Here is a 16,529-nt window from a genome sequence, read left to right on the forward strand (position 1 = left end):
ATAAAAGTTTTTATATGTTGTTTAGTACTTATTTGCAGTAATGCTAAGGACATCCATCAAAGACTAAGCTCAGGCTGTGCAACGCTTTCATTAGACACATAGCAAAGAGTCAGTTTGTTCCTGCACTGCCCAAGGATAAGAGAGTCCTGCTTCCAGCACAGATCCTCCCTCTCCCAGTATGCATGGCCTCCATGGACAGAGCTCTGTTACACAGGCACAGAAACAAAACCCTTCGTGGGGTTGGGGAGGGGAATGGGGCTCACTCCAAGAGAAGCTCATATGAGCCCCATAGAGCTCTTGGAACCACAGATCTTGATCAGTCAATACAGAATTCCTCCACCACAACTCAAGTTCTCTGATCACATATACATAGGTTCCCATTTGCAGATGCCACTAGTTCTGTCAAGAAATGGAAACTTTCCCATGAAGTACGTGAAGCTACTGTAACTCCAAGTCCTCCAAACCACATAATTCCCTTCATCTCCCACGTGGGTCATAGCTTCACAGAGCACATTCTGCAAGTGTTGGAAAAGGAAGCAGCTAATAAAGCAAACAAACCTCAAACAACCACCTCCCCTTCCTGAAAAAAAAGTACATACGTTAGTCACTTAAGCAAGTTTGACACACAGACAGGTTTTTTGCTGAAGTTCATGAGTAAGATAAAGAGGAGAAAATAGTTATCAGTAACGACAACGTTACTACTCCAAGCTTTTTTACTCAACAGTTAAACAACAAAGTTTCAGTTCATAAGCCATGCTTACAGGACAAGTTTACTGAACTGGATGTGTTTAGGATTAATCAAAGGCTCATTTAGTACTGAAGCCTTGAGCCATTAAAATTGTTTTTGAAGATGTACAACACCACGCAAGCATGAGTTTTGGTAACAGCAAAGCTCTGACTTGTTTCTTTACTACTGTGTAGCTTGGGACAACTCACTTCACTCCTCTGAGCATGTGCTGCTTCTACCAGCCTTCACGTAGTCTTGTCTCATTAAAAATTTGTTCTTCAGAGAGCCTTGTACCATGTGTTTGTCCAGTGACCAGCTCATTAGGTTCCCGACTTCACTGGGCCTCTCTAGGCATTGCTATAAATATTAATAATATTTAATTCCTCAGATTAGTATTCTTTTTAAAAAAAGATCAGCTATGTACATTGATTACCTCCCCATTCTGACTTCCTTTAGTCTCAACGGATAATTATTTTTCCTTCAGGATCTAAGGCCCAATAGCTATTGCTGCCAATGACCATTGGATGAGATAAGAAATTAGCAGTAACATACTGGGAAAAAAAAAAAAAACCAACCACAAAACCCCAAACCCCTGCATTAAACTGTTAGCTATCAGTGATGCTTAATCCAACCCCAGAACCAAAAACTGTTCGTGCTCTGCATTTTGGCCATGTGTATTGTACGGATGGCAGGGAAAACATACTGATCAGTATCAGGTTGCTGTGATTTTAGGGAGGTAACTATCATTTATAGGGAACTAAATTTAGAACCTGTTTCACTGCTGGCAAAACATAGCAAGAGGTTTCCAATTTTTACTAAGAAAGAGATAGAAATGATAGATTTGTATCATTTCTTTTTAGAAAGTGTTCTAGTGAGATGCTGTAACATGGACTTGATTTCCTTGGCAAATTTCAAGGGTATGTGAGGAGCACTCATTTACTGCTCAGCAAGTCGAATTCAGGTTATTAACAGCTTCAAGGAGAAAAGCATTTTAAAATCTGAGGTTCTCATTTAACTCTTCCTCCAGAGCTGCTCCAGCATAGAATTGTAAGCAGGACTATTGATCCAAACAGACTAAGTTCACAGCCCACTTTTCTAGCATCTTGTTTTTAAATGTCAAGCTTATCTCACAAAGCTGCAGAAACATAGCTGCTAACGCTGCCTGATGCTCCATAAATCAGTCTATTCCTAGCACTAATTATCCCAAGCAGCTGTTATCCTCCATTTGATCTTCAGTATCCAGGAAATCTTTTCTTCAAAGACTAACTCAACCAAAGAACGTTTAGCGTGTGCCACATTCAGAGATAAAATGCATCTGTGTTACTTAAAGACCATGTACCTTGTTGGGCATTTTCAGTGAAGCCCCATTAACGCTCCTACAAGTTCACAATGGTTTAAAAATAAAAAAAATAAATAAAAAGGCATTTCATTAGGAAAAAGAACAACACGATGACTTGTACTGAAGTGTAATCCCCAGAAGAAGAAAAGAGGAGGTAGTACTAAGCTAGACAAGTGTGAAAGACTATGCATACAATCTAATTGCACAACTTTTTCTCTCAGGCTGTTTCCACATCCAAAAGCTTGTCAGAGAAAGATTAAAGATTGCAGTGACATGGTATTATAGTTATGCAGCTCACACAGCCACCCCTGCTGTGAGCTGATACACACAAATAAACCTTTACATCTTGATTGTACAACATTTGCCATGGATGCCATGGCTTTTCACTACCTGCAGGAGTCGAAGCAGGATCTGCTGTCAGTTCAGAAGCGTCTAAAGGATTTGTGAAATACGAATGCACTCAGGTGCACTTCTCGCATACCACTCCTTCACACGTGGCCTTTGGCAGCACCGGCTGTACAGCCAGCTTCCTCACAAACCCCCAGTTAATGCAATGAGCTCCTAGGTTATACGCCGGACGCTGACAACGCCTCGCAGCAAAGCGCATGACTACTTTCGCACACAGACCTGCAGGCTCCCGTTGCTCAGCTGGGCCACGCACCCCAACCCTCCCTTCCCGGCTAACACTCGCCCTGCCCCAGGCAGACACGCTGGGCTGGAGCAGGATGAACTCACCTCGCCTCATTTAACCACAATAATCCCAGGGTGACTAAATAAAAGCCTCACTTTTCCAGTTTTTCAGGGAACTATTAGGCTAACCAAACTTCACCACTGATCAGGTATCCATCTGATTAGCTGCAAGTGAGCAGAGGGAACAGTAGTGTTAACAGACAGTTATTTCTGATGTCATGACTGACAGGGACTGTAGATGGAGAACAGGCTGTTCTGACTGTTGCTGTCAGCAAACAGCAGCATCCTTCCTTCAGGTGACTGCATGCCTCCTCAGTTTGAGCTGATCAAATCCCACCTTCCAAAGTTACTGCAGTACTAGAGAAATAAGGTATCACTGGTTTGAGAACCACTTTGCTCATATTAGTATATTTATATTAGTTATAATATTATATTATAGTTATATTTTATATATATTATAGTTATATATTATATATATTATAGTTATATTTTATATATATTATAGTTATATATTATATTATTATAACTTATATTTATACTATTTATATTAGTATATAAGTACTACAAGTATACTTGATAAGTAATCCAAAAAAAACCTCACACAATAATCTGTCACATTAACCCCTATTTCTAATACTCGGGAAGTATTTTATGTAACAAGTACTATCCAATACATTAACTTTTCATGGCACAGCTGTTGTGAAAAGTAACTCAGTGCACTCAAAACTCTACATGCATCACAAAACTAATCCTGTGAGATCAGCTACCACTTTGCAACAGCAACAAGATTACAGTTACACAGAAGAATATGGAAAAGAAGCCAAGCAGTCAACCTCCAAGCTGTATGCATACCCAAAGTAAACACAATCTCAGGTGTAGCACCAACTCAACCACTTCACTGTTGTCACAGCTGCTAGCACACTGACAAAATTTACAACCTCCTACATCAAATGTTGCAGGACAAGAATTCAGTAGCAATTCTGCAGTCTATACAGTCCTATACTGAACAATCTGCATTTTCTGTTGTAAACTGGGCCTAGATTCAGCAGCCAGATTGTTGCTTACAGAAGCATTTACTGAATTTACTGTTCCGTTCTGTGATAAGCAATGAAGTATTTATTCTGCAAGAGTAATTTTTTATATTGTAACCACATTCAGCTGTTACTATCCCATCAGGTTTCTACATAATAAAAAAAAAACCAAAACAACAAACTGGAGAACTATTTATTTGGGAGGAAGGGAGGGGAAGAAAGCAAGCTAGTTGTAGTTCGATAAGCAGTGGCTGATGCTCTTGCCACCTCAGGTGACCATTACAGGCTGCCCCTTTCACCTTAGCAGCTGAGGCCAACCACAGAACATGCCTACATGACACACTTCAGACAGGTCAATTTAGCCCCACTTCACCCTCACCCCAGCTGTCTGCCATTTCCCAGGACAAGTATTCAAAGTGGGGGGAGAAGGAAGGATGCAGGGGTATGGCTCTGAATTTCACAGGGCCCACAGCTTATACAGAAGCAGGACATCACAGCTGGTCGAGCAGGGTCTCCCAGGTCTCAGCACAGTCCTTCGGGTGAAGGCCTGGCATCTCCCAACGGGAAGCCGCTGTACTCAGCAGCCGCTCGCATCCGTGTGAGGCACGTGTGGGGCTCAGTTTGAGGCTCAACAGGCAGAAGAGAACAGGCAGCTGAAGGCTCTCTCCTCTCAGAGGCGAGTGCCTGAGGTCAGCCGCTGGTTTTGCTCAGCTTCCACCCAGCCCTGAGCCTCTGGCATCTCCCTTTCCTGGGAAAATCCCACCCCTCCAGAGACAGCAGCTCACCGAACTGGAGAAGGAGCAGGAGCAGCGAGCACCTCCCTCAAGGAGGTGACGGTCCCTTAGTCAGAGCTCCACACTGTCCCCAGGAATTGACCAGCAGCAGCGACCGCAACTCTGAATGCAGCTGATTTCCTCTTAAAAGTAGCAGTGGAATGATACTTAAAAGAAAAAAGTGTCAGTCGGGTGTATTCTTATACCCCCTGCTGATCCCGAGCACTGCCCAGTGTCACTGGAAGCTGTAAGTGCCCAGGTCCTGAACAGGCTCCCAGGGTTTGGAACAAAAGCAATCCTACCTTTGGATCCTGCTGCTAGTCGAAGCGGCCGCCGAGACAGTTCGCTTAGTTAAATCCCGAAGAACGTAGCTGAAGGAGCCCATGACAAAAGCCATTTTCAAGAACTGCACAGGTTTTAGCCAATGATGGAATATGAGATGGTATCTGTTTGGATGGGGCAGGGAGGTATTTTCGATGGAGGTTAGACACTTCAGTGGTGAGAGTCAGGGACAAAGAAGCATAGTATGAAGTATGTGACACGGAAAAGTAAGGATTCGTATAATCCCTAAAGATGCAGAAGGAAAATATACATCTTAGGAACACATGTTGGCTCCTCAGCTCCCTAAACCAGCCTGGAATCCCAGCATCGAGCAGCCAGGGAATGAGCTGCAGAGATGGCTGGCTGCGTGTTCCCAGGAAGATCTCGGTAACAAAGCTAGTTGGAACCACTTTAATAGAAAGCTCTGCCATAAAATGGCAGTTTGTGGAGAGCAAAGTCCTTCACAGCAGAACGTTATCTTTGATGAAAACATTTCCAAATGCTAAAAGCATAATTTTGACTCTTTTTAGGATTAAACATTTTAACACCTTGCTTGAAAAAGGGCTCATTACATAACATGAAATGAGAAAGGGTGAGGTCAAAATCTGAATAAAGCATTTTAGTTCAAAATGGAAGCTTTCAGAATTTTGCTTCATAAGCAATTGACTTTTGTGAGTGGGTGTTTTATTTCACACTGGAACAAGATATTTTAGTTGCTGCATTCTTAAAGCAGAATTTCCCTCAAAGTGAGGATTCCAGGTTCTGTACTGCTCTAAGCACTAATTCTTGCCATCTTTTGCATCTGATATTCTGCAGTGGCACAGACCACAAGAACTTTTCAGTTGAGATATGACCAAATTAGACAGCAAATCCAGCCTCTTTCTTTTTAGGAAAAAAAGAAAAAAATATTATCTCCTTTTTAACACCAGAAAAGGAAAGAAGTTTTACTTAATCTTGGAAGTCAAGAAACTGAAATTAGCCACAAAGTGGCCTCTGAGGGATACCAAATCTGCACAATCACATAATTTCCAAAGTTTGTAAGGAAACTTTGGATTGGACAGTTTGCCAATTTAGAATTTATATTACAGCTTTCTTTTTACAGTGGAGAATATTAGAAAGAGAAGACAGCAGTCAGCTGAAATGTTTTGAATTAGCCAGCCAAGGGCTTCTATGGACTCACACACCAGTCAGCTTTCTGGGGCTAGCACAGATCATCCTGAAGAGTTGACTGGAGACAATGAAGTGGGGTCATCTCTCCCTGTAGGGCTTACCAGTGCTACTGCTCATCAAGTGATCAAAGATGTCAAAATTCATTACCTACAAGATCCATGCTCTGTGTGCACATCCCGTCAACAGCACTACACTTTAAGCCTGGGAACTTAGTCAATAGTTCTCTAGAATATCCCATGAGAGGCAATGGAGCAGCACAGTGCTGTACGAGAATTTTACTGACTTGCTGCTCTGTTAAACTACTTCCCCTCACACTGCTTCCCCAAGTCTCAGCATCCTGGCTGCGTCGCTCAAAGACTAGTTCCAAGATCATATTCTCATCAAAAGAAAGTAACTATGGAATTCACTACCTAAAAACTCCCCAGGATTATTCAGTTAGTGATAGCTGTCAGCCTTTAACACAGAGATGGCACTTTTCATGTGGATAACTTCCAAAACTGCATAAAATACTATGATAGTAAACTCCCAATGGCATTCAAAACCAAAAATCATTGCCCTTGCAAAGCATCAGCATCTTGTTCAGTGTTCCACACTGATGGTGTTATGTTTGGTAACACTCACTTTTCTCTTCTTTCTCCCAGACTCACTAACCGATATCCAGAATACACAATCTAATTTACATTAGCAAATACTAAACATGACACACACCTACTCATTGAAACATTTCTTCATGATCTGGTGCACAGCAATAAATGATGCTGTTTGCAGTCCTTCTCCTCCAAGCCTAGTGTTAAAAGTAATCCTTCTCAGTCCAGGCTCCCATTGCAATGGAGTAAGCTTTCAGATTTCCCAGAATCTTGGCTGGCTGAAGCTGAACAAAATGTGATAATCAAACAGCATTTAATTTTAAATTCACCACGATAGGTGGCTCTTTTGAAGGGTTCTCCAGTAATATTTTTAAGCATCACACAATTTATTAATGATGCTGGATAACAATGAACAAGCCAGTTAGGATCACACTTACAGTCATTTTCCCTTGTGCACAGCCCATACCCAAGGGACTGGCAGGTGAACTTCACCATCCAGATCAAAAGAGCTGCTGCCCAGTGGCCCAATGCAGCTTATGGACCAAGCGCACAGCTACCATCCCCACTGAGCCAAGCTCCAGCATTCCTAAAATACAGGTTATCTCCTTTTCTAACTGTCCCATTACTTCACTCCTTGCAAACCAGCACAGGACACAGAATGGATTACAAAATCCTTGCTAACCAGTCCTCAGCTTACGTCCACATCTTGAGTCATAAGTAACAGAGAAAGCCTTCACTCTATGCAGCATAACTAACAGTTTGATGAAAATAGCAATAATTAAAAATCAATAGAAATATTCTGTTTATTTACACATGTATTGCTACAAGTAGGCAACTGGCTGTAAAGAAAATTCAGCCTACCTTTGGCAACAGTTTAAAAAAACAATTTATGACATTTTCAAGCTCATGATTCTGTTTCATTCCATTTCCTTTTACCCACCAAAAGGCTTCAAAGGACAAAAGATCAGGTGGAACTAAATTAAGAACAATTCATTAGGAAAAACAAGAAGTAGCCACAAGCAACATTTCTTAAGTATGCATTTCAAAAAGCCACAGCATCAATTTAAAGGATCAAATTCATTAGCACCCACAAAGGGTAGAGACTAGTAATGTAACCAAGCACACAACTACAGATGAGGTAATAGGAAAGCTACTGAACTGAAACATGCAGCCAATTGAGTCATCCTCAGATGACTCACATGAAATCAGACTCCATAAGAAGTAAACCTCCTATTTTAACCACATCAAAGGAGGAATGTACTTGTGATAGATCAATTAAATAGTTATTGCTATAAAAAGTTACCCAAGCAGATTCATCTGGCTTCAAACATCAGAGCTACTGAGTTAAATTTAAAATGTGTTAGAGCAACACCTTGAAAATGAGACACTGTTTTCTAAATGAATGACCTGTTTCACATCCACCTGGAAATCTAAATTAGAGTTGGAGATGAACACAGCAAGTACATGATAGTCCCTCTTTTAATTGCAAATGCAGCACCAGAAATTGCACATACATTAATATTTTTAATTTTTAATACAGAACATCCTCCTCTTTAATATATATTTCAGACATTAAAGTGAGGAACATGAAAAGCAAATACAAGCTTCAAATTTGGCCCCTAATTTATAACAATGGAGATTCACAGGGCGGGGGGGGGGGGGGGTGCAAAATTGCCACAGTAGCAGCATTCACTGAGTAACTCAGTTCTTCATAAAGAAAGAAAAAAATTAAACCAGAGCAATTGAGGTGTTCCAGATTAAAGCATATTGATACAACTGCAAGAGTACATCAAACTGCTGGGAAGCAAGTGGGAAAAGACAGATAAGCCACATGCGCAATTTGACCTGCATGAATTATTACACATGTACACAAGCGTTTGCCCCATGTTACAAGACATCTGATCCAGAGTGACAATCACAGAATCATACCATAGAATCACAGAATACCAGGCTGGAAGGGACCTCAAGGATCATCTGGTCCAACCTTTCTTGGCAAAAAGCACTGTCTAGACAAGATGGCCCAGCAACCTGTCCAGCCAAATCTTAAAGGTGTCCAATGTTGGGGAATCTACCACTTCCCTGGGGAGATTATTCCAATGGCTGTTCTCATTGTGAAAAATTTTCCTCTCCTCCAAGAACGTTTCAAAGTTCAAGTTCAATTAAATCAATATTAGCTGTGTTAACAGTCCACAGTATATTGTGCTAAAGCTGTTCTTACACCTTTAATCAAACTTTCATCCTATGAACTAAAATTTGTGAATATCTGCCTTGGTTTTATAACAAATGTTGAGGGAAGAGGAGGGATGGAGAAAACAGGTGAGTAGATAGTTAGTACATGCAGGAAAAAGACAAGGAAGAACATACAAAAGAGACCAAGGAACAATGTGAAGAAAACTCCAAGATGGGGAATAGCCTGACTGAGAGCCAGTGGTAGACACTGCAGGATAGGCAAGATGCAGGGAGGGGAAAAATGGAACAGGGCTGAGAAGTCCAATATTTAAAGACTGGGATCAAGTAAGAAAAGCTAGTAAAGAGTTAGGAAGGGGAAAAAAGTGGAAGATGGGACAGGACACACAGATGCGGCAGGACTGAAGCTAAAGAGAAACTTTGGAGGGAGGGAGCGAGGAAAGAGAAAACAGAAGTTTAATCTAGATGTGCGAGTACTTTTGCGTATCTAAGTTGCACTTTTCCAGAGACACCTGATGATGGTGATCTTGCCCAGTCCTCTCCTAACCAACTCATACAACTACAACATCAGGCAAGACTTTCCCAGTTTCCTCTGAGTTCCACACCCTGTGAGGAGAGTTGACGTTACACAGACAGTAGCACATTCTCACAAGTTGAGGAGACTTCATAGCCTGGTCTTCTACCAGTAAACTCTGTCCATCCCCTGGGAACACACAGGGTACCAATTTGTGCCCAGATGATGCCAGTTTGTGCTGGCTTTCTATCCAGTTAAGATGCACTCAAAGAGATCACAAGTATTGCTAATAAGCGTATACATAAACCTCTGAATTTCTGTAGTTGGACTCCAAAACATTCAGCCCACTCAATGAGGAGCTTCTGAGTAACCTCCACAACCACGTGGGAACTGATGATCTCAGTTATAATTAAGCAGCCTTTTGTCACCATTTTTCAACTAATTCACATACAGAACCTAATACTTCCTTTGTGACCAACACTTATTTGACAGAGTGACTTTAAACCTTTTAATCCAATTATTGCCTGACCACATTTGTGAAGCACTTCCCTTCACATTTAAGAGAAGGATATGAAAGCCACCAACCTATGAAAACCAGATACACCTCTATCTCTGCACAAAATAAAATGTTCTGTCTCCCTCTACTGGCTCTGTATCAAATCAAACCAGGGAGAGAAAAAGAAAAACTAGAAAGCTAATGTTTACTGTTATCTTAGAGTTTTCTATACAGGAGTCAATGCTGAAATAGCAGAAGAATAATACTTATCTTTAATCATAGTTTCTAAACACATAATACAACAGAGAATACTAAGAGTCTTTCTGAACACAGCACGAGACCCATTTAAAGTTATTATTGGTAAACAGCACCGTAGCTACATAGCACCAAATTAACAATCTCTTTGTGAAATTTTCTACTAAAATTATTTCTCCATTAAAAATAGAAGAGAATATTAATGAACTTTCTGTTAATACAACTTGAGCTTATTTTATATTGAATCAGATTTAAGCATTCCTGCTTGCTTCCAGCCAGACTGAGTTACAATTGAGCTGGATTATTTTGCTTATAAATAATTTATATATAATACATGCATTTATTTTTTTAAATTAAAATGACAGGCAATCAAAGTTTGTGATTCAAGGAACTTCTGGTTTGCAATTTGATCAGTCAAAATATGTTTAGTAATAAAAGCAAGCTGTCACTATATAAAATTGAGGGAGAGAGAAAAGAATGAGATGTCTTTTGCGTATTCTTTAGATGATAGCTGCAAAACCTTGATTTATTTTTTTTACTGAATTCTGCTTTTCTCAAATTATATAATTAAGCGCATAAAGCACTCTGCTTTCTAAGATGGATTTGAAACAGCTTACAATGCTACAGAACAAACTTACATCTTGTTACTCCAAATAAGTCAAAATCACAAGAGTAAGAGACACATGTGCCTAGAAGCCATGTTTGCCATCAGGCCATCACTGTGATTTCTCTCTTGCTGCTTTTCTTCACTGGAGTATTTTATTTAAATTTGGGTAGAAGTGTTATTAAAATGAAACCGGTCAGTCATCTATCTTACAAACTAGAAGTACAGCACAGTGTACTGCTTTTAGCAGTTATCCACCAGAACGATTTATCCTTCCCCAACAGAGCCGTAGCCATTCATGCTTCTGACCAAAATGCATTTCACTCTGCAGTGAATTTTGTTTTCTACAGTAAAACCTATTTGTATGCAAGACATACACCATCTACCAGGGATAAGGGTCAACAGCATAATGAGAAACACAGCAAGTTATGAAGTTGTCTCTGGCGACTGTTTGTTCCTCCACGTTTACTCTATCCACTCAGGATTCAAATACCGCAGGCGCTGTGCTTGGTGTCGCTGATCCTGCAGCACAAGCAAGCCAGGCACGGGCTTCCAAAGCTGCCAGAGGGCCATGCCTCCTCTTCCGTGCATCAGGTAGAGACCGAGAGCCAGCACAGGTCAAAGACTGATCAGTGGACGGCTCCCTGTGTGGTCTGCGAAACTTGCAGACACTGAACTTTCAGATACTGAACACACACAGTTTTAAGCATACAGTTTTTTAAGCATTACCTGTTTCTGCTCTGTAGAAGCAGACTAAAGCATGATAGACGTTTTGTCCGAAAATAAGGGAGCGAGTTTATCAGCCCTGTAATTTCCTAACTAGCTGAAGCTACCACTAGGAGTGAATTTGTCAGGCAGTATTCAAAAAGGCTCTGACAAAGCCAGAATTAAGCATCAAGACAGATTTTCCATCTTTTCCTGAAACAGTATTTGTTTGCAGTTGGCCTGTACAGATTGCTTACAGGTAGAATTTAAACATCTGAATGTGAACTCAAGGTTAATTTAAAACTAGAGTTCTACCTTTAGAGATTTCACTATAAGTGCGGAAAAAAAATTCCCAGTGCAACAATAGTATAAGCATACTATGAAACTCTATATAAATCAGTTGAAGAATTACTTATATTTTGAAATGTTAGAATTAATGATAACACAATTCCAAGAAATTTTAGTTTGCCACTAAAAAAACATACCTTAAAAGGAAAAATACTTTAACAACTTTGCCATACTTACTTGATAAAGATTTTAGTACTACAGGATATCATAATGTTAATGCTGTACATGAAAGCACATTATAAAGCTTTATGGCACAGAACATTATATTGCAAGTATATACTTTCATCAGAAAAACATGGAACAACAAGAACTTCTACAAATTAATAACAAGGTTTTGAATACTTAAAAATGAGAGGGTAGTCTACAGAAAATCTAGTTTCCAAGGGCTTTAGTGAGTTGAAAAACTCTCTTACATTTTGGGGCAGAGGTGTGCATTTTTTAACATTCCATCACATTAACTGTTCTTTTTTTAAGGTTAAAAGAGGAGAAAATAGATTTCTCCACTGTTAGCATAACAATTTTGTTGAGACTTTAGGACTTTACATACTCAGGAGCTGCACTTCTCAAGCTACTCTAAGCAACTACCTTCTCCTGTGCACCCACTTCTACCACCCTCTGCGGAAACTGGGAACAGGGAACTGTTACAGGAAAGAAAAAAGGAATTCTCTTACTGGATCACCTCTCCAATTTGATTCATTATATCCCACACAGGGGTTCCTACTGCTACACAGGAAATAGTACAAAGGCAAGAATAAATGGTTGGAGGCAAGAAGACCAGTTGTGCCTGCCTTTGGACAGCTGTCTATCAAATATAGCCTCAAAGGCACAATTACCAGGAAATTTAAAGTTGTACATCCTACAGCAAAAGCTTAGTGCTGCATTCTCTGTATAGTGCTAGTACATTTATACTGAGCAATGAAAACACAGTCTCGATCTATTCCAAAGCAACTGAAGTGATCAGCAGTCATTCAACAAATCCCAGTGGCTTTGGATTAGACCTTAAAGCAAGAGATAACTAATTTTTTGGTGCCCTGGAGTATATACATCTGGATTTTCAGAAACATAAGCTGAAAATCAACCCTAGGTAAATATGCTATATTAATAATAAAAATATCTCACTTAGAGATGTAACATACAAACCTACACATAGTCTTCAAAAACCTGCATGTACATGCATGGATATTAGGCAATCAACTGCATGCCTTTAAAACTTCAGCTATCTCAGTTGTTACTAGCACATTTTAAACATAATGCCCCATTAATCTAGGTGTAAAACAGTACCTGATATTCGTAAAAACACATTCATATTTAGGATGAAATCCCATATGCCTTTCAGTCAATAGGTTTTTACCTAATGAATAAGGTCAGGATGCTCAGACCTTCAGAATTTATAGTCAAATCCTCCAAATACTTAAACACATGCAAAATTCAAGTAGTCTCATTTAAAAGGAGACTACAGTATATGCTTAAGTGTTAATGGCACTGAGGACTCAATTATCAAGCTGATGTTGAGAAAGAAAAAAAGTAGGTGAGAAGAAGAAATATGCCTACGCAGTGCATGACAGCCAAGAACTTTCATGCTAGGTTTAAGTAAAACAAAGGCACACTTTTAAATGCTTAAAAATTAAGTTTCACAGTAACAGACAAACCCTTAACTAAACTACATTAGCACATGCCGCTATAGTAAGATTCTTTTAATAAAATCTTTACATGCACCTCAAAGCTCCTACAGGCATTTTTGTGAAAAGACCATGCTTTTTTTACTGTACCTGAACATTTCTGTACCTGTCACGCTGCATGTTAATGAAAAAATAAGACAGGGAACATTAGGTTATTTTCACATGTCCTTTCTAAAGGTATGATTTCTATTTATTTTTACACATCACATTACATGCAGTTGCACTTTAGCAGAACTAACAAAAGCACTTCAGCCTAACTTTAGATGACAACTTTGCCAAGTCAAATAAAAAGGTTTCACTGTGCTGGAAGAAAAGACTAAACAATTAAAGAGCAACGTTTCTCCTCTTTGCACCCTCTCTGCAACCCCCAAAACACAGGCACTGATAGAGAGGTTTGAGGGAAGTAGGTTTGTTTTTACTAATACTCCTCATCTTGAATCAACTCGATAGGAAGGAGTTACGCACTACTAACAATGCTCTGGGAAGACAACTGCTGTCTATAGTTTCCAGTGAGAAGAATTTCCACTTCTAGCATCTCCCTTATAACCATACGAAAGCACACAGTTAAAGACAGCATGCACACCAAAAAATTCAGCTTGGGCTTTCTGTGAATTAACGCTGAAAAAGCCTGGCAGACAACCTACGGTAAGGGTGCCACATCAGTGCACAATGCTGAGGCTACGGCAGCATTTGAGCTAGTTGAACTTTGCCTGTTCCCAGGTGCCACTGACACCACTGGCAGCCAGTCATACCCAAGGAATAAGCATAACCTGGCCTCTTGATTTTTAAATCAAGTGCGAGGCCTTAATTGAAATACTGCCCACACTAATGAAATAAACTACTTAGAGTAGTACACACATATGCAGAAAGCACTTACGTCGTTTCTGGGAAACCGCCTGTAAACAAGCTGTGACAATATCGCAGTTCTTCTGGACTTTATGTACAAGCCTGTCCTTCTGCTTCAGAAGACGAAGCAACTTGGCTGACTGAACAGAAATTCTGTAATTCAGTTCTCGTTTTATAGTTGTTAATTCATCGACATCTGCCAAGAAGCAGAGAAAATAACTTCAGTACAGGCCCAAAAAAATCATAAACAGCTTATTGTAGTTGACATGCAAAGGGACTTGCCCCATGGATATTTACATATACAAACTTTCTACAAATTACAAGTTCTATTGACTGGGATAATCCCCAATTATAAACATTTTCAGGATCTGAGCCAAAGTCTTTAATTTTCTTTTAAACTAAAGTACTTCAACTTATTGCACAGTGTATAAATCTTAATAATTATACTGTTATAAATTGGAAAAATTGTGACAGACATAGCCAGAATATACCTGTAGTAGTGCAACCAGGGGGTAAATTTTACAGTACCTTCCAGAAGCTGCTGGTGGAAAGGGTGCATGGGGAATAAGCAAATGGTAACAGGCAAAGGAACACGTTCAAGAAGGTGCCTGCAAAGCTAGAAGGGCAGCTCCAGGATGAGCTCTTTCCACTAAGATGCAAACTAGGTGGCTTCAGTCACGGCCTCAACTATTTCCACTGGTCTGTCACAGTGCCACCAGACACCCTTAGTTCACCAAAATGTCTCAGCATACTTCTAATATTCCTGTTGTCCCCTCATGTGGTGAGCTTCAGGTCCAGCAGAAAAGGGAGTTGTTGGGGAGATGTCTTAAGTCTTTTTTTTTTTTTTTTTTTGAGTCCTCTGCTCTGTTCTTAGGGGCACAACCCACCAGTGAAAGCTTGGGTCTTGCCTATCACATGCTGACACTGTAATAGGCTGGTACAGCTTGCCACCAACATCTAAACAGCTGTCTGTTCCCTGCGGTTAAGTTTTCAAATCCTATCACTTTCAAATCCAACCATGCCCCCCTGATGCTGGGAGAAAAATCAATCAAAAAAATCCATACTTTGGTAACCTGATACAATGAGAAAAATATTTATGCATCCAGGAAAAACTACTATTAGCGGGATGGTAAACAGCTCAGCTCCTATGGCAAAACTTTTTCAACAGTTCTGGAGAGCTTAAAGAAAAGGACAAATTAGGCTGGAATGACAACCAGTCATGGGATAGTGAAGAGCAAGGCACGACTGCACGGGAAGGGAGCCCCTGGTAAAACAGTCCTGTATTTTATAGATGCTAGCCTGTTTCAGCACCTGCTGCTCTGCTGGAACTCCCAATCCCTTGTACCAGGCGAGGTGATTTAACGCTACACCTAAGGATTTTGGGAGCAAAAAATTTAAGTCGTATTCCAACTGACTTGTACAGTCACCACAAAGGTAGCGAGCTGAATTTTATTCTTTCCTACTCGTGCCAGTTAGCTGTCCCTGTAAAAACAATTAACTCTGCAGCAAAATTAAGGAGTTCAAATTCCACAAAATATATTCCTGAACAAGCAAATTTCTTGCCGAGTCCCAGATTGCCACAGGACACACATAGGAACTTGAGCTGCGTCCTGTCACATCAGATGGCATATCAGCCCATTAAGAAGCCAAACACGGAAGCAGAAAGCTGTTTGCCCAGGTCTGAAAAACAAGCACGTTTATTCACCTCTTGCTTTTTTCCCCTTGTCAAAAGCAAGAATGATTTAACATCAGGAGACAAGAGGCCTTTGTACAGCCCTCCTGATGGGGCCAACTTGGAGTTGCAAGTCTCATTCTTTCACAAGCATGCAGTGTTGTGGCTACTTGGCTTTCATAAGGATTCTTTAATAGTTTCATTTAGATTTTAGTTAGCTGACTATTGCACTTACTTTTTTTTAATTACACTTTTTTTTTTTTTTTCCCTAGAAGACATGCTTACCTGCAAGTAAGCCTTACGATTGCCAGGTTTAGTTTAACTCCACTAGAACCAAAAGGACCTAAACCACCCAACTACCTCTTACGGCACAGCGTGCGTGGCATCTCTTCCAGCTTAAGAGAAAAGGGACAGAAAGGGACGGAGACCCGGCCGCTGGCCCGTTGCCGTAAGCGAAGAAAAGCACTGAACCGACAGGAGCACGGCAGCTCGCACAGCGGCTCCGCGGCAGCTGACCCCGGTTTTGCTGCTCAGACAAGGAGCGATGGAAGAGGGCGAGCGGCCCTGGGCCGGCGGGGGAACGGC

At 40.5% G+C, this 16,529-nt stretch overlaps 1 protein-coding gene across 3 annotated transcripts in view; it reads right to left on the reverse strand.

Annotated features, from left to right (window-relative positions):
- Positions 1 to 16,529, reverse strand: part of TBC1D30 (TBC1 domain family member 30) — a 57,745-nt gene that overhangs the window by 40,402 nt on the left and 814 nt on the right. For all 3 annotated transcript variants that reach the window (XM_030002862.2, XM_030002858.2, XM_030002859.2), the window contains exon 2: positions 14,304 to 14,468. Coding sequence is in view for 2 of the 3 variants with exons in the window: in XM_030002858.2 (XP_029858718.1) it covers positions 14,304 to 14,468 (165 nt within the window). In the remaining variant the exon portion in view is untranslated. The remainder of the gene's footprint in view (positions 1 to 14,303; positions 14,469 to 16,529) is intronic.

This window comes from Aquila chrysaetos, chromosome 26 (genome assembly GCF_900496995.4).
Source record: "Aquila chrysaetos chrysaetos chromosome 26, bAquChr1.4, whole genome shotgun sequence".
NCBI classification, from domain to species: Eukaryota; Metazoa; Chordata; class Aves; order Accipitriformes; family Accipitridae; genus Aquila; species Aquila chrysaetos.